Source organism: Rhinoderma darwinii, chromosome 2, assembly GCF_050947455.1.
Source record: "Rhinoderma darwinii isolate aRhiDar2 chromosome 2, aRhiDar2.hap1, whole genome shotgun sequence".
Classification (NCBI taxonomy): domain Eukaryota; kingdom Metazoa; phylum Chordata; class Amphibia; order Anura; family Rhinodermatidae; genus Rhinoderma; species Rhinoderma darwinii.
Window position 1 is genome coordinate 390,135,108 of NC_134688.1, and position 22,157 is coordinate 390,157,264.

General features: G+C 41.3%; 1 protein-coding gene across 1 annotated transcript in view; it reads left to right on the forward strand.

Annotated features, from left to right (window-relative positions):
- PRKX (protein kinase cAMP-dependent X-linked catalytic subunit) overlaps positions 1-22,157 on the forward strand; it is a 111,687-nt gene that overhangs the window by 47,304 nt on the left and 42,226 nt on the right. Inside the window, exon 2 of the mRNA XM_075853984.1 lies at positions 17,018-17,186. Coding sequence (XP_075710099.1) covers positions 17,018-17,186 — 169 coding nt within the window. The remainder of the gene's footprint in view (positions 1-17,017; positions 17,187-22,157) is intronic.

Consider the following 22,157-nt stretch of genomic DNA (forward strand, 5'->3'; position numbering starts at 1 on the left):
CTCGCTCAGAGCAAGAAATCCCAGCACAATCTGAAACATTAGCAGCTGAATTGCATTCAACCAATCGGGTTCCTGTTCTTAAGTATGTTCTCTGCTCAGTAGGGAAAATACACTTTAATAAAATAGAGTCCTTTTTTTTTTTTATGCTGGACTTTTTTCAACGTAGAATTGACTAACTTTGCTATTTACAACGTCTCGGTGCTGAAATCAGCTTTTTTTGTGGTTTTGAAATTTACGTTTTTAGCTGGGCCGATCATCAATATTGCAACTTCTGATAGACTTATTAAGTTAGCGAGCTACAAAATAAAGTATTTGCTTGTGTAATTTATGAGGGCAAGTCAAAGAGGAAGGACTTTAGTGCAATTGTATGTGAAACCATGTTCATAAGTTATTCTAGTTCCCTTTCTTAATAGAGAAAAGCACTCCATACATTAGGATCTGACAGACTTGATTCAACATTTAGGCTACGTGCACGCGTTACGTAATGTGGTGCAGAAAATCTGCATTAAAACTGCAGGTAAACATCGGTAATTCCGCAGGTTAAATTCGTACTTAATACTGTCATTTTTATGTAAAATTTTGTCTTGTTTTTTATGCTGCCGATTTAGGTTGCATTTTTTTTTTTTATAAACCTGTCAAATACAATTTTGAAACGGAAGCGCAAGATAAATTGACATGCAGCAGATGTTAAAACCTGTTAATTTATGTTCGGAAAATTCTGCAACGTATAGATGAGATTACTTGAAATCTCATTTTCCTTTTTCTGTTACTAATATCATGCTGCAGATCTACTGCAGGAAAACCCGCACAGCAAATCCACACGTAATACGCATTGTGTGCATGTGGCCTTAGAGGATCCTGTTATCAAGATTCCCAAAAAGATGACTTGATTTGTTGCCATTTCCAATACATTCACACAAGGCCCAACATTGAGTCTATAGGATAGGTTATATATATTTTATATTGTAGGTGGCTTATGGGCAGTCGATTTGGTGTCATTGGTCCAATATCTATATGTAGCAATGATAACCCATCTCCAGTAATGTCCTAGAAGACAAACTTCCAATATTAATATACAGAATATTGTGATACTGTCAGGAAATCCGTCCAGGGCAAAGCATCGCTCATTCCCGGGGTTCCACTTTATTACCTTCCTCTACTGCTCGCTTCTTTCGATGGCGAGACAAACCCCACGTCTTACAGACATCAGACTGCTGAGCTAATAAAAGTTTAAAAAGCGTCATGGCGTTCTTCTCCAGTACAGTAAAAACAACCTTGTTTACAGGTTCAGTCATGTTCGGCTTCTGTGCTTAGGGATTTTATCACATGGTTCATTTCTCCAAGGATCTAACTAGTTTTAAATAAATGAAAAAATATATCCTACTTTTTTTTTCCTATTTCCAAATACAGCGTTATTATTCTGAAGTCATTCTTTTATTTCTGGTCGTACATCATTTATAGAATCAACAAATAACATTGGAAGTTCTAAATTGAATGCACTTTAATATTCAAAAAAAAAAAAACTGTGGAAAGCGAAACATTTTATTTAGGTTGTCCTCTCGGTGTCCACTATTAGTGCCATTCACACAGGGCACCATAAGAATTGTACTGTCCCTGCTCCCATGTTGCCGACCGCTCCACTTCTCTCTGAGCTGCCACCAGAGGGCGCTTATTATATCTTCCAAGACCTGCATCGATATCTATGATCCACGTAGGGAAGAGTAGGTGCCATTGAAATTCTTGTCTTTCAGAAATGTCTGTGTCCTGATGGTTGGGGCCCGCAATAAACCCCCTCGCAGGCTGCAGTTTGTGCACCCCTGGTCTATATACATCGGGTTCAAATGTAGCATTTTAAGTTTCGTTCTCCTTTTTTAATTCTAAAAAAATTACGGTTTCATTTTTGCTGCTGCTTTCTTAACGTAGACCTGTCCACTCTCCTGGCATGTCTGTTTTATAAAATACTTGCATTCGCCATGAAATAACGATTCTGGGGCACATTTTCTTATAACTGCATTGTGCCATTCCTCTGTTATTACTCCTAGAAATGTATGAATACATTGGACGGTGTCTGGGTAACGCCCAGTTGTTAATCAATGCTGACGGTGCCAGACTGTGTAAGGACACACCCCTTTGACAAGGGGAATAAATACACCCAGTTGTCAACTTTATTCAGAAAATTCTAGTAGGAATAACTGAGAAATAGCACAACGCAGAGTTCTAAAAACGTTCTCCAGATTTGTTGTTTCATAGAGAAGATGTATACTTATTTACCTAGTAAGTATTTACTAAAACAGACCGGTCCTTTTAAAGGGGTATTCCCATCTCAGACATTTATGGCATATCCACACAATATATGCTTTCCATTTTCTGTAACTCCCATTCACCTCTATGAGAGTTCCGGAAACAGCATAGCAAAACGCAATAGGCTGTTTCTGGAAAACCTGCACACCTCTTGAGTCAGTGGCCGGAGCCCAGCGGCAGAAGGTAGGACAGGGGCCAGGGAGCCCTGTTTTTTAGAGATAGATGCGGGTCCCAGATGTGGCAAATCCTGTCCGAGATGGGAATACCCCTTTTTAAGCAAGTAAAGGTTGGGTTTAAAAAACTAATTGATTCCACCCAGCCTTTCTTCTAGAGAATACTCCATAATAAGTCATGTGATGCTACCTACCACAATCTTATTTCTTACAAGATCTCTATGAGCGCCATGTTCGGAAGTCATGTGACAAATATCCCTAATCCGAATGTGCGCGCGTGGCAATGTTCTGATAATTGAGTATGTCTCTCTGAACTCAGTCAAAGCACGGACCTTCTAATCCTCCTGTAGTTGGCACTGGCGGCAGTGAGGTACAGATTCTAGAGACCACTTAATCCCCCCCCCCCCCCCAAAAAAAGACCCTTCTAGCTTTAGTGATTTTGAGGTATTCGCACATCGTAACCCTTGATGCGTATCTAGCTGCGTGACCCGATATATAGACCACATGTAGCCATCCAGTTTTAATATCTAAATGACCATTTTATAACCATCTAGGATGTTTATTTTCTCTTTATTCCACGGTCCAGCTGTATTTCTTGCCTAGTTAAAAGGCTTACATGTCTACACCCAGCGACTGAGCCTTGCGTGTAAAGGATATTATTATACCGGGCTGTAATTATGCAACAAATATTTGCACAAAGCATTTAGTGATACAATGGGAGATGGGAAAGATGCCTTAATTCAAGCTGCGCCTTCCTTTCATTTTACACCTTGCAGTGAAATTATTCACATTGAATGGTTGCCTTGTAGACTTTTCACTGAAATAGTATATCGTTTTGTTTTTTACATGTTATCCTGCAAGGTGTTTGTTTGTGAGAAGGGATTACGCACAGAATTTTGTATGTTTTTTTTAAAATTGGTTATGAAAGTATGGGTGCAACTGAACTACGACCAGATTCACACTTGCCGATTTTTCCTGCAGTTTTTAGTTAAAGCCAGGAGTGGACTATAAAGGGAAAAAAAAGGGATAAAGGAAAGACTTCTGGTTTCACACGTAGGCTAAACGCTACGGAATCTTGCGTGTATCCTGTGTATAGGAAACAAACCCTTATACTTCTCCCTTTTTGCATCTACTCCTGCGTTTTGGTTCTGTAAACGTCACCAAAAACTGCATGTGTGATTCCAGCCTAATACTTCAGAGAATGCCATCAATAACTATTGCATAATATACTGATCAGACTGGCTGACCAGCTTGCTGCGATTACATACCAGGATCCAAGAAACCAATCGACCCAAAAAATTTTCTACTGGAAAATTACTGTTTTCTACTGAGCCGTATAAAAGTTCTCATTACCTAGCTACTGAAAAATGCATCAGAAGTCACCGCAAAAAAGTTGCAAAACCGCCCATAGGAATACAGCCTAAACTGTGACCATCATGAAAGCCAAAATTCAAAAAAGTTGTGCCATTAGAAAGCTCAAAAAATCCTGAAACTGGTGCGCACCACCTACGTCCGTTTTTAATGGGGTATTCCTAGAATCTTGGTTTATCACCTATACCTCCTGCATAGAGGGACATTATCCGTAATAACATTAAGATCGCCGATTGCTGAAAGGATGAAGCGTCATGGACGTATCTGTACAATGTTAAACTGGGTCATGCTGAGGTCTGTATATGTACAAACGTGTTCTGGCAGGCAAGATACTATTCTAAGATAATGCTGTACAATAGATTGTAGGGAAGGTGCCATTGGTAGTGGGAATCTGGCCTGCAGGTCTCCATTTGTATAAAAGTATGCTTAGTAATCCACGCTAGGCCGAAAGCCAGGGGTATGAGACTTCTAGAGGCCTGGCTGATATCACCGAGAAAAATGTCCAGGTTGTGATGATTCTAAAATGTGTGAAAGTATTTCCATTTTAAATTTGCAATTTTATTTTGGTGCACAACCTTAAATCATACCCATCTTTATGATTTTGTGTTCAGAAATCGTCAGAATTTGTGAATATAATTATTCTAATTTAATTAGTAATATATTTTAAATAGGGGAAAGCAATTTCCTTCCAGTTGCCTATAGTTCCCCCTTCTCTGCCTGCAGTGGCTCTGTAAGGCCTTATTCACACCAACGTTGTATACATCAGTGCGCTGTGCCTGAAAAAAACCGACAGCACACGGACCTATGTAACTCAAAGGGGCTATCGAGGACGGCACATGGACAACATCCGTCGGCTGTACGCGTTTCACGCACCAGTTGCTAAAGAAATGCAGAGTAAATAAATGTGCAACAACTCTGACATTAAAAACTGATGCTGCACAGAACAAACACTAATGGGACACGGATGTGCAACGCATGAAAAACACTGCGATTTTTGCGGACGCAAAACTGACACAATCGTGTGAATCTAGCCTTAGGCTGAATTCACACACGGCAGGATTGTTGCAGAAATTTCTGCAACGGTCCCATTCTACTTGCTTTCCACCAAAAACAATACCATTCAGATGAAAGGAACGGATTTTCAGTCTCAGAAATTTCTGCAACAAACCTGCCACCTCTGAGTATACCCTAAATCGGGTTTATAGGCCCTATGCACACTTGTTTTATGTCCATGTGCGATCTGTAGTTTAGCGGATAGCACACGGACCCATTCATTTCCAATGGCCCCATGCACACGATCGTGGTTTCCAGTGATCCGTGTGCGGGCTGTAGGACAGAGCCGCAAAACTCAGAGCAGGTCGTATTCCTGTCCGTATTTGCAGCTCGGTCTTGCCCATTCAATTCAAAACTATGGAATATACGGAATGGATGCGGAGGACACACTGATGACACACGGACCGCAAAAAAACGGACAAAGGATTTGTTGTTTACTTGCCACAAAATACAAACGGTCATGTGCATGTAGCCTAAACATCACACCAGGAAGAGCCTAGCATGTAAAATATTTAGAGAAACCTATGAAATCGCTAAAGTAGAGATTAAACACCGATGTTCTTGATTTGTATCTTTCCTTTAGGTAAACGATATATTAGGGAAATACATCTACAACTCCTTTCTAATATATTATTTCTAGATATTATTCTTCAGAATACACACCACTATTTTACAGCAGCTTACCATCTGCATATGGTGAACCTTGTGGCTACAGAATAGACACAGGAATTTTGTCTCCCCTGCCGTGGGCCTGCTCTATTATGAGAATTCCTCCTGCTCACATAAAGATTGCTATACTAGAGAATTGCTGTGAATGCATTTACCTTTTGTACAAGTTAGGTTGTTATTTTATTTATTAGTAGTTTATTTTATGGATCTGATATGTGCCCTATTCGTCGTCTGTTAAAGGGCTCCCATTGGCAATACCATGTGCCAATTCCATAGACTTGTATTTGTTAATCGCTCGGCTTTATCCTCTTAGGTGCTGCATTTTCATTTCTTTGTGTTGATGCTAAAATTGACTGTGTGACACCGCTATAACCCTGCTAGTTGGACGCTTGCCTAATCTCTTGGGTAAATGACTGGCACAGAATGATTCCAGCAGGACCTTTGTTATTAGTAGCGGTGAGGTTCCTATCATTCCCTGTGAAAAATCTTTCCCCAGGGACAAAACCAAACTGGATATCAGAAAGTTCACCGTCTGTTTTCATTAAAAGTGTCACTTCCGTGCAACTTTATACATTGTGGTTACAGTTCGAAAAAAAGAAGGCTAAATGTATCCATTTTTTTCCTTTGTGGCGCAGTAGAGGCAGCCATTTATTTGTCGTAAGAAAATAGATGAGAGTTGTATCATAGACCCTAAACACAACAACAAATGTTTCTAAACTTGGATAGTAAAATTCTTTTAATCTGGCATCAATAGTACTTGATAGATATTCCGGATTATACGGTGTTCATAAAAAAAAAAGTACATAAAAATTGCTTGTAGGAGTAAAAGGCTATAAAAAAAAAAGCCCAAAATATATATGTTGGCCTATATGCACTGTTTTGCTACTATGCAGCTAAATAAAAAATAAACCAATTTTGCAGACAGTCTAAAGCAAACTGTAGGATTATTTTTGAATCTAGACACCTCTGTGCTCCAATGTATCTTCACGATCAGACTCCAAACATGCCCGAGATGCTGCAGTCATGTGTTCCGCTCTTCCATATTCCATCTGCCCCTTTTTCTTGCTGACCTACAAAGAGTATAGTTAGTGGTGTAACACCTTTAAAGGGTAACTTAACGTTCAACAAACTTCTGACTAGGGTTGCACGATGCATCGAAATTTCGATACTATTTCGTTACCGTGCACCCTCAAACGGTTCAATACTGTTCATTCATGTATTTCCATACTAAGCCGTGCAGCCGCACAGCTTAGTATAGTAACACATGAATGTTGTTCGAGCGGAGCTGCGGCTGTGTAATACAGTCATTGTCCCGCTCCTGAGTCCTGACAAGTGTGCGAGTGCGGTCAGCATGAGGTGATGCGACCAGCGCTGCACTGCGTGCCGGCACTGAAGACAGAACATGGCGGGCGCACTGCAAAACACCCCTATGTTCCCCATCTTCAGTGCCGGCTTCGCAGCTCCTTAGTGCAGCGCCGCCCGCATCACTTCATTCTGATCGCGCACGCGCACTTAGGCTGGGTTTACACAACCTATTTTCAGACGTAAACGAGGCGTTTTACGGCTCCAATACGTCGGCAAACATCAGCTGTCAAACGACGACGCGTAAAAGAACAGCCTCGTCAAAGAAGTGCAGGACACTTCTTTGGACGTAAATGGAGCCGTTTTTCATTGATTCCAATGAAGAACAGCTCCACATTACGTTAGTCATTGACGCCTCGCAAAATGCGAGTACGAGCAATTACGTCTGAAATTACGGAGCTGTTTTCTCCTGAAAACAGCACCGTAATTTCAGACGTAATTGACGTTATCGTGTGCACATACCCTTATTGTCAGTAGAGGGGCAATGGCTGTATTACACAGCCGCAGCCTCGCTCTAATGGCGGAGATCAGAGAAACCGCTCATTTTCGCCGCTATTCCCTTGAATGCTGTGATCAAAGCTGACCGCAGCATTGAAGGGAAAATGAGAAGAGGGGATGCCCCGTGGATCGCATCACATAGAATCCCTGTGACTTGATCAAGGGACATACCATATATGGGCAGACAGCCCAGGGTCCATTGAAGGACCCCATGGCTGTCTGACCATATTTCCTGTTGTTAGGGTACTTAGGTATGTCCTAAGAACTGCCTGTGTACTATCAGTGTATAGATATATGGCAGTACATTAAAGTTTAAAAATAAAAAGGTAAAAATAAAGTAATGTCAAATAAAAAAATACACACGTTTTTTACAATAACTATTAAAAGAAGTCTCAATACATAAAATATACAAATTTGGTATTGTCATTTATGGTGTTTACGCGGTTATAAAATTAAAAACTGCTTTCTTTCACTTATTAATGTGAGGCACAAGGTATTATGGATTTAGAACCTCCATGTGCTTCTCATTAATAGTAATTAACCCCATCATGTGCCTCACGCATTAACCCAATGTTGTCCATTATGCCTGAGGAACATGATGGGTTAATTACTATTAATGTGAGGCAAATGGAGGTTCAAAATTCATCACACCACGTGCCTCACATCAGAAAACGGAGAACTTTTTTTTTGTATTATTATTGTTGGCAAAGTATTGGTTTGGTATCGAGTATCGCAATACTACACGTAGTATCTGTATCAAAGTCCAAATTCTGGTATCGTGACAACCCTACTTCTGACATGTCATAGTGACGTGTCAGAAGTTTTGATTGGTGGGGGTCCAAGCACTGAGACCCCATCAACCGCTAAAACGAAGCGGCAGAAGCGCTCATGTGAGCGTTCAGCCGCTTCATTTCTGTTCAGCTTTTTCTGGATAGCTGATGTATGAGAGTAGGCATAAGGTCTGTATACATAAAACCGTAAGATAGTTATTTAATCGAGACTATCTTCACAGTTGTTGCATTCTTTTTTTTATATTCGAGACATTGAAACAATTCGGGCCTGTCTACACCTGCGTCAGTGATTCTATTGTTCTGTTCCGTCAGAGTAGCAGAATAACGGAAATACCAGAAGCGCTTGTACCGTTACATGACTACCACCATCGGCGCCCAACAGAACCCCTTGTTTTTAAGGGTTTCCGTCATGGTGTCCGTGGTTTTACAACAAAGAAAAGTGGAGCATGCTGCGCTATTGTTTCTGGTATTTTGGGCCAGATTTGTGACGGAGGGCCCTAACAGAGCCTCCAACACAGATGTAAACAGGCCATTAAAAACATGGGCGCAAAACTTCACATTAGCAAAAAGAAAAAACGCTGCTATTTTTTTTATATATATATATATATATATATATATATATATATATATATTCAGGAGAGTTTCATATTTTTGAAATTTGTTCTGTGCCCTTTCTATACTGAAAACAAGTGTCGGATCAGACTTTCTGGATTAAAGGAATTTTTTGTATTAACAGAAGAGGAATGTTTATTTTGGCGCTTCATAATTCTTTTTGGCAGTGGCATCGACAAAATGTGCTCCGAACATTTGACAAGAGTCTGTATTTTATACATGGTCAGCTATGCATAGAAAATGAGAAGATACGTCGGAACCTGCACTGCAAATATCGTTCTAATAGCATCTTTGGGTTTATGCAAATAAAAATAAAGTAAAACCTTTCTATGTATGAAAAAAGTTTCACGATCTCAGACTATTGGAAAGAGATACAAGAACGCACAGGAGGCATTAGGTTTCTGTGGTAACAAATGATATACAGAGGTCACCGGATTGAAGCAGATCATGAGAAATGTCGCTGGCTGTTTAGGAGGATGTATTCACTTTGGTCTTCAGAGATCGGTAAGAAGTTGGCAATCATTAAATATCTTTCAGGTATGCATCGATGATTTTTAAAAAAAGTTCATTCCTTGTAAGGCCTCATTCACATGTGTATCAAAATGTGGCTGAAATAAAGAGAACCTGAATGCCGGTCAAACGTCCATTCTGTGTCCTTTCATTGTCCATTGCCCAGCCATAAATACAAATTAAATATGGACATCATTACAGATCAAATAAGAGGCTTCAGAATATAGAAAGTAAAGAAACGCTGCAATAAGACTAATATCGAATAGCTTACAAGAATGTGTTGGTATGCAGTCATTCCTGGCTTCGCCTCTTATTCCTGTTTCAACTCTTCCTGTCAACCAATCACTGGAAATAAACTTTCTCTATCACTGTGCAGACAAGCAGATTGATTCTATACAGGGCTATGTGTGGTCTAAAGTTATTCCAACATCCGGGTCAGTTCACACATTGCGGAAATACTGAGGAAATTCCGCTATGGAATTCGTTGCGGAAAATCTACAGCATAATACAGTTGAAGCAAAGTGGAAGAGAGAGAACAAATCTCATCCACAAGCTGCAGAAAAAATGCTCAGAAATTGACATGCGGTACAAAATGTTATTCCACAGCAAGTCAATTGTATTTGCGTAAACGCTGCTTATTTGTTGCAGGTTTTTCCCCATTTAATTCAATGGGAGGTAAAACACGCAACAAATAGCACTTGTTACGGTGGAATCGCAGCGATTCCCCCGCAAAAAACGCAACGCAGAAGAAAAATAAATCTATTCTTAGGGGGGATTCACACGAGCGTGTATTCGGTCCGTGCGGGCCGCGTGGTTTTCACGCGGCACGCATGGACCAATACAAGTCTATGGGGCAGTACAGACAGTCCGTGCTTTTTGCGCAGCGTTTGTCTGCTGCGCAAAAAGTGCGACAGGTTCAATAACTCTGCGTATTTCGCGCATCACGCACCCATTGAAGTCAATGGGTGCGTGAAAACCACGCAGGTTGCACGGAAGCACTTCCGTGCGAACCGACTGAAACAGCGCACCAGCTGTCAAAAGGATGAATGTAAACAGAAGCACCACGTGCTTTTCTGTTTCCGAACATCCAAACGGAGTGTCTTTGCGATGAGCGAAGCCGGACAAGCGAACCGAACTTCAATGGGTTCGGCCGAACTCGTTTTGGCCGAACCCGGCAAAAAAATTATCGGTACGCGACGTCAGGAGATAGTCACTGTCCATGGTGCTGAAATAGTTAAACTGTTTCAGCACCATGGACAGTGACTTACGATCCCAATATACAAGAACCTGTAGAAAAAAAAACGAAGTTCTGACTTACCGATAACTCCCGGCTTCTTCCTCCAGTCTGACCTCCCGGGATGACAATTCAGTCCAAGTGACAGCTCCAGCCAATCACAGGCCAAGCACAGGCTGCAGCGGTCACATGGACTGGCGCATCATCCAGGGAGGTGGGGCCCGATGTCAAGAGGCGCGTCACCAAGGACGCGTCACCAAGGCAACTGCCGGGAAGTTCTCGGTAAGTACGAACTTTTTCTTTTTTTTCAACAGGTTTTTCGATATTGTGTTCGGCATTCACTGTCAAGGGTGCTGAAAGAGTTAGCTCTTTCAGCACCTTGGACAGTGAAGGGCGTCGACTAGCCTTATCTCTATGATGGTGGCTGCGCGAAAATCACGCAGCCGCGCATCATACACGGATGACACACGCAGCTGTCAAATGGTTTTTGCGCGCGCAAAACGCTGCGTTGTTTGCGCGCGCAAAAACGCAACGTCCGTCTGTATCTGCCCTTAGTCTGTGTCTCTTCTTTCAGGCTGGCCTCTTGGGATGAAACGTCATCCCATGTGACCGCTGCAGCCAATCAGTCTGTAACAGCGGTCACGTTGGAGGAACCGTCATCCCAGCAGGCCGGCCAGAACTGGCGTAGAAATGCGGCACAAGGGCCCAAAAGTCCTATTTTGTGTTGCAAATTGTGTATTTTGGCTTTTTGTGAGCGCTATCACCACATTTGTGGAAAGGGAATCATTGCCTTGCAAAAGAGGGCGGAGGCCACATTGGCCTGACAGATTTTATTATGATTTACGCCAGAAAATTGGCATAAACTATAGTAGATTACACTCTGTGGGGGCGTACCAAGGTAGGACAATTGAATTGAATTAAAAATGAAATAACACAAAAATGAAAGTTAATGCTCCCCTCGCTGCTCCTCTTTCCACCCCCCCCCCGTGTTCCCTCAGCATGGCACTGCTCAAACAATGGGCAACATCAGTACATTGTATGCGACACAGCACTGATGCCGTTGAAGTGCTGCGTTGCATATAAGTCCTTGATGCTGCTCGACGTTAGGGCCTTGTATTAGCCGTAGCCGCGTGGCATGCTGAGGGGAGAAGAGGAGCGGTAAGGCGATTGTGTTATATTTATTTAATGGCTGATGGGGAGGAAAGAATGGCGCACAGATGCGGTTGTGGAACTACTATTGTGACGTACATCTGGCTGAAAGATGCAACAAATTTATTAACAGGCGTTCACCTCTTAATAATTGTGTTGCATCTTATTACAACTTTCTGTCAGTCGTAATAATTTCCCCCCATAATTGCCACTATTAAAGCCAGTTAATATGGTCATATAAATGTGGCAGTAGATAACGAACACATTAAACCGTTTTAATGTTCAGTTAAGGGCCTGTTAACATCAGCGTTGGCTTTCCGTTCCGTGGGTTCCGTCGCGTGAACCCCGCAACAGAAAGTCAAACTGAAACCACAGCTTCCGTTTCAGTAACCATTGATATCAATGGTGACGGAAACATTGCTAATGGTTTCCGTTCGTCACCATTCCGGCAGTTTTCCGGTTTTCTGACGGAATCAATAGCGGAGTCGACTGCGCTATTGATTCAGTCGGGGAAAAAAGGAAACCTGCCGGAATGGTGACGAACGGAAACCATTAGCAATGTTTCCGTCACCATTGATATCAATGGTGACTGAAACAGAAGCTGTGGTTCACCCGACGGAAAGTTCTGACGTAACCGCGGAACGGAAAACCAACGCTGATGTGAACAGGCCCTTAGGACCTTCTATATATTTATTGTGGTAGAACTTGTAGCTTCAAAAAGTGTCTCAGCTGTGATAAATCTTGTGTAACGGTTTTCATGCGGCTCTTTCTCCAGTTTCACAGCTGAGACACGATCGATCTACCCCACTGCCTCCCTGCTGGATGCGCCCGTCCTAGAAGCAGTCTTGGACTTAAAGAGGCTCTGTCACCAGATTTTGCAGCCCCTATCTGCTATTGCAGCAGATAGGCGCTGCAATGTAGATTACAGTAACGTTTTTATTTTTAAAAAAACGAGCATTTTTGGTCAAGTTATGACCATTTTTGTAGTTATGCAAATGAGGCTTGCAAAAGTCCAAGTGGGTGTGTTTAAAAGTAAAAGTCCAAGTGGGCGTGTATTATGTGCGTACATCGGGGCGTTTTTAATACTTTTACTAGCTGGGCGCTCTGACGAGAAGTATCATCCACTTCTCTTCAGAACGCCCAGCTTCTGGCAGTGCAGATCTGTGACGTCACTCACAGGTCCTGCATCGTGTTGGACACATCGGCACCAGAGGCTTCAGTTGATTCTGCAGCAGCATCGGCGTTAGCAGGTAAGTCGATGTAGCTACTTGCCTGCAAACGCCGATGCTGCTGCAGAATCATCTGTAGCCTCTGGTGCCGATGTGTCCTCGCTCGTCTGACACGATGCAGGACCTGTGAGTGACGTCACAGCGTGATCTCTCGAGAACACGCTGTGTCTGCACTGCCAGAAGCTGGGCGTTCTGAAGAGAAGTGGATGATAGTTCTCATCAGAACGGCCAGCTAGTAAAAGTAGTAAAAACGCCCCGATGTACGCACATAATACACGCCCACTTGGACTTTTACTTTTAAACACACCCACTTGGACTTTTGCAAGCCTGATTTGCATAACTACAAAAATGGTCATAACTTGGCCAAAAATGCTCGTTTTTTAAAAATAAAAACGTTACTTTAATCTACATTGCAGCGCCTATCTGCTGCAATAGCAGATAGGGGTTGCAAAATCTGGTGACAGAGCCTCTTTAAGGCAATGGCTGTGGGACTTTTTAAGAAAACCCAAAATGACAGAAAAATTAACTGTTATGGACTTTGGAATCTCGGTAAATCAAAATGGCGCTTATGTATGTATTCTCTGTATAGTATAAATAGCAGATATTTTAGCTGGGAGAAACGCGAATGGGTGCCGTAAATCCATGCTAGACAATTAAATGAGAGTACTGGGTCTTGTGAATAAATCTAGGTCTAAAGCCTGATCAGCTCATTAAATGCATCTGATCTTCAGATCTTTTAGGAGGCTATGGTGGCACTTGGTTTTGAGTCTTCGCTTAATTATTGGTTTATTTGATCGTGGCGCTTAACATCGCTTATTAAACTAATATTCTATATTTTCACAGCTACAGATAAAGCCGGTTCTTCCTGGTGACCTAAGTTGCTTTCTTGGAGAATTCTTCTCACCGGTGCTATATTGTCTTTCTTTGAGTACAAGTGTTTAAATGGCCATGTCTGAACTAGATCGATGTGTCCTCAGATGTGTCCCTGGTAAATGGAGAAGGTCTAACAATAATATAATGGTGTACACAATCTTAAGAAACCAGATTACGTTTCCTGAGCAGTATTCTGAATGTATTATATTCACAGTTGACCTTTAAATAACCTATATAGAAGCAATTTACTATAGACTATTCTACTACAATGTTATGTTTATTATTACAATTCGCATTAGGCCAGATTCACATATTTAGGTTAAAAGTATATCATTACAGAAACAAAGAAAGAGAATCACTATCACTACTGTAGATGTATATTAATGAAGCAAGAAATAATGTCGTGTTTTTTTTTTTAGTCTCTTCCTGGTATGATGTCTCCCCACTTCATGTCCCCTCTCACAGCATACTGCCTCACATAAACAAAGGAAACTGCGGCTGCATCCCCCCCATCTCCCCTATCACTTCTATAGGGATAATTCAACAGGACATGCAGGCAATCTGTTTTTCTCATTTAACTTATGGGTGTGTGAGGGAAAGTAGAAATAAGAATGGAGGTCCCACTCCTATAAAAATATATTCAGCACCAAATTTTAGACCTTTTTAGTACATGTTAATGCTAGGCATGGTACATTCTATCTTCGCATTCAGGGTAGCCTCAAATGAGGGCCTTTGTTGCTTCCAGCTCTGAAAGTGTGAGCATGTTTTCTTGTTTTGCTTTTCGGGGGTACCATGGAGCATTAAACAAGGGCTAGAGTATTCTGTGACATTGCAACTCACCTGTTTTTAGATAGATGTGACCCAATACTTATGCGTTGGTAGATGTGATGTTGCTTTGTGAGGGAAGCATTTCATGTTCGTGTCTAACCATAGGCTTGCTCCAACTCCAAAATAAAATTTGGGAAATCTTTCCTACGTGAATGTCTAAACCACCTAGATATTCAGAATATATGCTTTTATGTTCTGACAGCCAGTGGTGGATCCCAAACTGACAATGGTAATGGCACACCTAAAATACTAGGTCACCCATACTATACTCTACTCGGTAAAGAATAACTACATTCCTACAAAGTTCAGCAGAACCCGTTCTTATACCGGTCAGAAGAGGCGTTCTTTTATGCGATCCTTATCTCATGTAGTCACACTTGACATTGAAGATGCTTCCTTAGTCCAACTGTTTTTTGCATTTTCTCATAAGCTCCTTGGTGTTGTTTTTTTCTTCAGTCGGTGTGTAAAAACGGTGTTGAAAGCTTGGACAGGGCATTGAGCCATTTGTATCTGTCATAACAAGCTGTTGAATGTGTTGCGGTTGCCTTTAGATTTTTTTTTTTTTTTTAAAGATCTTAAAAAAAATAATGTCGAAAGTTGGTGTAAAAAAAAAAAACCCGGCAGGTTTGAATAACAATAGAATTAAAACCTATTCTATGAGCTTCAGTCCAGCATAGAGTGTGGTGATTCCGATGTGCTCCTTTTCTGATAGGCGACTTAATCCCTGAGTCATAACACAAGTGATGTCATTAGACTTTATTTATATTTTTGTTATTTGGACTCTTCAGACTTGATTGTCTAGTAGTCACCGAGTCTCCCAAAAATAATCCACGGGTGGTGTTTTCTATAATCTTTTTCTAGCTGAAATGCAGCTTAGTGTCTATTAGAGATATTGCTGTATAGGTTTTGAACACTACTCTATATACTCCTTGGACATACAGGTCAAATGCGTGTTTTTTAAAAAGAAAAAAAAAATCTACTACAGTTAGGGTATGTGCACACACACTAATTACGTCCGTAATTGACGGACGTATTTCGGCCTCAAGTACCGGACCGACCACAGTGCAGGGAGCCGGGCTCCTAGCATCATACTTATGTACGATGCTAGGAGTCCCTGCTACTCCGTGGAACTGCTGTCCCGTACTGAAAACATGATTACAGTACGGGACAGTTGTCCTGCAGAAAGGCAGGGACTCCTAGCATCGTACATAACTATGATGCTAGGAGCCCGGCTCCCTGCACTGTGTTCGGTCCGGGACTTGCGGCCGAAATACGTCCGTAAATTACGGACGTAAATAGTGTGTGTGCACATACCCTTAGACCCATACTGTTGCCTTCTTCTAAACCCCTTCCACCCATGTCTTGAAAATCCCAATTCTTACCCTTTTATTTCCTTTTTCCATCGTCTTTGAAGAAATCCAGAGGAAGTAAGCTCTGGTGTGACATCATCACAAAGTGCAGACCGCTGGGTGACCGTACCAGTCACACACATGTAAAGAGATCTCATGTTGTCACCCACTTCAGACAATGACCATTTAACTTTTGTAAATCATTTGGATTGAATAAAACCTATATGAAATTTTCAAATATTATTTTGTTTCGAGTCCCAGTTTATAAGAACATTTGCATAACTTTTCTTTATACAATAATTAAGATTTCATTAAGATTTCATTAAAAGGGGTTTCTAGTCTTCTATAAAGTTTACTTTTGTTCTATGAGAATCTGAAATCCGCTTTTTACAATATTCAACCACTCTAATAAATGTAAGCAAGAAAGTGGTACATTTTATTTAGTTGTGACTCTAAGGGTTACTGACAGCCCTTGTAAATATAGCCATATATTTTCTATTAATAGTCTAACATCACATCAAAATGTGTCTTTCCCTCCCGGGAAGTGCTTCTGGTTCACTTGACCTCAGAGTCCTCTCTGAGATGTACGGAGAAGATACTAAATAACGCTACTGCACTAAAAAGATTTCTTTCATATTTTCTATAAATATGCCCACACTAGTATTGAGCATATAGGAGGCAGATCATGTGACTGCTGTGGGCCCTTTTGAGAAAGGTGCCCCAGTCCTGGTTGGCCCCATCCGCTTTATTACTGAGTGACAAAAACCTGTGCAGGTCTCCAATTTAGCGGACCTGCATTGTTCGCAATGAAGGGGGTGAAGAATTGGCTCAAGGGTCATGGATAGGACCTAGAGGGTGAAACAAATACCAGGCCCTTCTGTTGGTGGCAAAACCCATCAATGGGGGGCCCATTTTGATCTTTTCTGTGGAGACTCCTCTCTTCTACGTATGCCATTCTAATACAGAAGTGCTATTCAGTTTGTGACTTTAATGCCTTTGTTTTACTGTTTTTCAGGAACTGGAACATTTGGGAGGGTTCATTTAGTAAAAGAGAAAACCGCAAAGCACTATTTTGCACTAAAAGTCATGAGCATTCCTGATGTAATTCGCCTAAAACAAGAACAGCATGTACACAATGAAAAATCTGTCTTGAAAGAAGTGAACCATCCATTTTTAGTCAGACTGTAAGTATTTAAAACGTTTCTGAAGTCTTGTTCTGGGGCTATTTTATGTGACCTGCTATTATCTCCTACACAGGTACAAACCTGATATAAAAGGGTGTGTATACTTACTTTTTCACTACCATTCTGTCATTTTTGTCAGGTCACATAAAAGATGGAAAATGTCTGACATTATTTATCTGAATTTACAACATTCCATACCAAAAACCTATATTTTCCTTAAAGAGGCTCTGTCACCAGATTATATGTGCCCTATCTCCTACATAATCTGATTGGCACTGTAATGTAGATAACTGGTTTTTATTTAGAAAAACGGTCATTTTTGGGCAAGGTATGAACCATTTTAGATATATGCTAATTAGTTTCTTGATGCCCAACTGGGCGTTTTTTAACTTTTGACATAGTGGGCGTTGTAAAGAGAAGTGTATGACGCTGACCAATCAGCGTCATACACTTCTCTTCATTCATGTCCATTTGTACTCACACACTCGCGAGATCACGCTGTGCTGCGTGAATAAGTCCTACAGAAACTTTACCGATGTGTACGGAGTGTGAATAGACATCGCATCCTGGCTGGAGGCAATGTCTATTCACTCTCAAGATACTTCAGTAAAGTTAATGTGGGTTATGTGGCAGCACAGCAAGATCACGCTGTGCTGAGTACAAATGGACATGATCCGAGAGAAGCGTATGACGCTGATTGGTCAGGGTCATACACTTCTCTGTACAACGCCCACTTGGTCAAAAGTTAAAAACGCCCAGTTGTCTGTTAAGAATCTAATTAGCATAAATCAAAAATGATCGTTTTCAAAATAAAAACCACTGTTATCTACATTACAGCGCCGATCATATTATATAGGAGATGGGGCACTTATAATCTGGTGACAGCACCTCTTTAAAGAGGCTCTGTCACCTCTCCTGTTGTGTCTATTTTAGGAATTCCCCATGAAATAACTATTCTGGAACATATTTTCTTAGAACTCTGTGTTGTGCCGTTACTCTTTTATTCCTCCTAGAAATGTATGAATAAATTGATAGCTGGGTATTACCACACCCCGTTTATTATGGGTGTGTCCCTACACGTCACACTGTGTCAGCACTCTGACACGGTTAGTCTGTTTAGGAACACACCACTAACTGGTAACACCCAATTTGTTAATTTATTCATACATTTTTAGAAGGAATACCAAAGGAACAGCACAACATAAAATTCAAAGAAAAGATGCTCTAGAATTGTTACTTCATGCGGAATACAATATTTACTGAAACAGACATGACAGGAGAGGTAACAGATCCTCCTAAAAGGGTAACTAAACTTATAAAAAACTTTTGAGATGTCAGTGACGTGTCAAAAGTTGTGATCGATAGGGGTCCTAGAACGGAGACACCACCAATCACTAGAACAAAGTAGCAGAAGCGCTCGGGTGAGCACTGTGCCACTTTGTTTCTAATGGGCTTTCCTCGGAAAGCCGAGCAAGCGGCATACAGGCTCATAGAACTTCAACGTCGCTTGCTCGGCTTTCCGAGAAAAGCCGATCAGAAATGAAGCCGCACAGCGCTGCCGCTTCATTTTAGCAATCGATGTTGGTTTCGGTGCCCGGGCCCCACCGATCAAAACTTCTGACGTCAAAAGTTTTTGAAGCGTTTAGTTACCCTTTTAAGGATGTGTCGTTTTGACAGCCAATGTATATTTTAGCGATCATTAATATTGGAAAGTAAAGAAAATAATAAAGGTCAAACACTAAATGATCAGTTTTGAGTGACTATTCCAATCCCAGCAAGCTATTTAGACGCCCACCCAACAGTTTCCAAAATTGATGCGGGTGGGAACTGTGCTATCAACATTGCTAGTTTTGGTAGGCAGGGGCTGTCTAGCCATATGTCATATCATGACCTCCTGCAGCGTTATTCTACATAAGGAAAAAACTACCTGAGGGAGATATAGCATAGAGTATTTTATTATGCACTGAGCTGGGTAATTCTGGCCATGCACATGAGATCGCTGTCATCCGACCGTTTCTCCTGACTCCACCATAAACCGGCATGCTCAGCTTGGCTGTGCTGTGCGTGCATGTGTATTTCAATGGGGAGAGGGGAATAAGCCGCCAGCAGTGGCTTATATCTCGTGGGAACAAAGTATTTATTTGGTAAATACAATGTGCCCGATCCTTCTTTCCCTTCACTTATGGCATCGGGGCAGCATTCGGGCGCCCCATACAAATTAGATCGTTGGCTGATCCTATCGATATTGGCAGGTTTGGATGAATTTTATCTAAAGCATATGGTCCGCTATCTTATCTTTGCAAATTATACATATTGTTTTTGTTCTATCTTTCTAAGAAGCTGCGGACCCCAATAGGGAAAACTTGGGTGGGGGAAGTGTAGCATTCTGGAGGTCAAACCTCTAGCCTGAGTTTTTCGTTTCTGGCAAGAGACTCACTAAGTACTAGTGCCAAAACAGTCTCATACAGTGAAGTCGAACAAAAAAATGTAAAAAAGTTATGAGAGCCGGAATGCACAGAGTAAAAAAAAAATACAAAAGTGGAAAATATAAATAATGTTCTGTCCTCAGGGCCAAAATTGTCCGTATCCTTTAAGAGTTAAAAGTTAAATTAAAACTACCGATATTCGCTGATCGCAAGTGTTACATTGTAAGGGGACCGATCAGCTAGGTAGGGGTTGTCCAAGCCTGACAACCTCTAACTACAGTAGCCGATGATATTTGATAAGCTCAGTGTATTTTTTTTTAGTTCATGTTAAAATTCACAATATATAGTGTTACTTTCCAATATGTTATGAATTAGTATTATAAGGTCTGTCCTATAGTAGTGATGAGGAAACTGAAGCAGGACATGCTGTGTACGCTGTAATATCGCAACCTGATGTTTTCACTGCATGAAAAAAACGGCAGACGGTTTTATTCCGTGCCAAAACTGCGTTCATCACTGAGCACTTTATGCAACTTGTCATCGAGCTTTTGGGCAGTGGCACAAGTGTCATACATTTGACCTTTTGTGTTGTAAGCCTGCATATATCCACTGCCGCTGGCAAGATGATTAATCCGCTAGATTACTGGATACTGTGTAATAAAGGCCTACACAGCACTTCTTCAGACCCGGACACTAAAATATAGAAATAAATAACTCCCAATTCTTGTTTCAGAATCCACATTATTTCACTACCAGCAGATCTATGTGACATTTAGTTCACCGGTCAGATCTATGGGACATTTAGTTCACCGGTCAGATCTATGGGACATTTAGTTCACCGGCCAGATCTATGGGACATTTAGTTCACCGGTCAGATCTATGTGACATTTAGTTCACCGGCCAGATCTATGGGACATTTAGTTCACCGGCCAGATCTATGTGACATTTAGTTCACCGGTCAGATCTATGGGACATTTAGTTCACTGGTCAGATCTATGGGACATTTAGTTCACCGGCCAGATCTATGGGACATTTAGTTCACCGGCCAGATCTATGGGACATTTAGTTCACTGGTCAGATCTATGGGACATATAGTTCACCGGCCAGATCTATGGGACATTTAGTTCACCGGCCAGATCTATGGGACATTTAGTACACTGGTCAGATCTATGGGACATTTAGTTCACCGGCCAGATCTATGGGACATTTAGTTCACCGGCCAGATCTATGGGACATTTAGTTCACTGGTCAGATCTATGGGACATTTAGTTCACTGGTCAGATCTATGGGACATTTAGTTCACCGGTCAGATCTATGGGACATTTAGTTCACCGGTCAGATCTATGGGACATTTAGTTCACCGGTCAGATCTATGGGACATTTAGTTCACCGGTCAGATCTATGGGACATTTAGTTCACCGGTCAGATCTATGGGACATTTAGTTCACCGGTCAGATCTATGGGACATTTAGTACACTGGTCAGATCTATGGGACATTTAGTTCACCGGTCAGATCTATGGGACATTTAGTTCACCGGTCAGATCTATGGGACATTTAGTTCACCGGTCGTATCCTTAGCCCAGTTTTCTCTAGGACACTTTTATATGGTCTGTTCCTAAAACCTGCATAGAAGGTGGCACCTTCTTCGTATTAAAACCGTTAACAATTTCCTGGTAGAATTCCAAATGACGGCAGTGACCGGACTGTATAGTTCACTATTAACTGACTGTTACATGACTTTGTTGGTTTCCTAGAAAATGTATATTCTATAAAAACACATATATTCTAAAATCTACTGTGAAAATTAACCAATTTTACAAAAATTAGAAGTTAATTGATCTGGCAGTTCGTTTCTTTAGCTATACATTGTATTTTCTTTGAGATATCATGTTACAGTAGCTAGAATTGCATAAATGGCTGTGATCTTTACAGTATTGTAACCAGGATTATGTATGATTGTACGTTAGAGAAAATGACTGTGGAATGGAGACAAAGTCCTTGCTGCCGCTTCCACTGCCACGGTCATATGTGGAGGGAAAAAAGTGATCTGTTTATTTTTCAATGTTGAGGAGCAGTCTCCGTCTTCCTCCCAGAGGCGATGGGTCTGTTGGTTCGTCATCAATATGTCCGTTTTGCAGTATAAAGTGACACCACTGGTCTGCACAGGGGCATGGAAATCCGAAGATGTCACCCGTGTACTGTGGCTCGTGATGCGAAGCAACAACCAAATCAGATTCCAGCAAAAAGTTCATGCTAAATATTATTCATGATAAGCAATCAGCATTGTTGTATGGATAGCAAATTCTGACAATCTTGGATATCTGCTCCCATACACGTCTATGCAGGGAGAATGAAGGTGACATTCCCTAGGTCACTCCTCTCGTCACTCATGTGTCCTAAAAAAAAAAAACCTGACTTTCATATAAAGAGTAGTGTCCCTTGGTTCGAAATGAACCCATTTTTCCCTGCCTTATGTAAAGTGGTCATTCTCTAGTATATAAATCTTCTCTATGAACCTTCTCTCTGTCCTTCATACTGCTATAG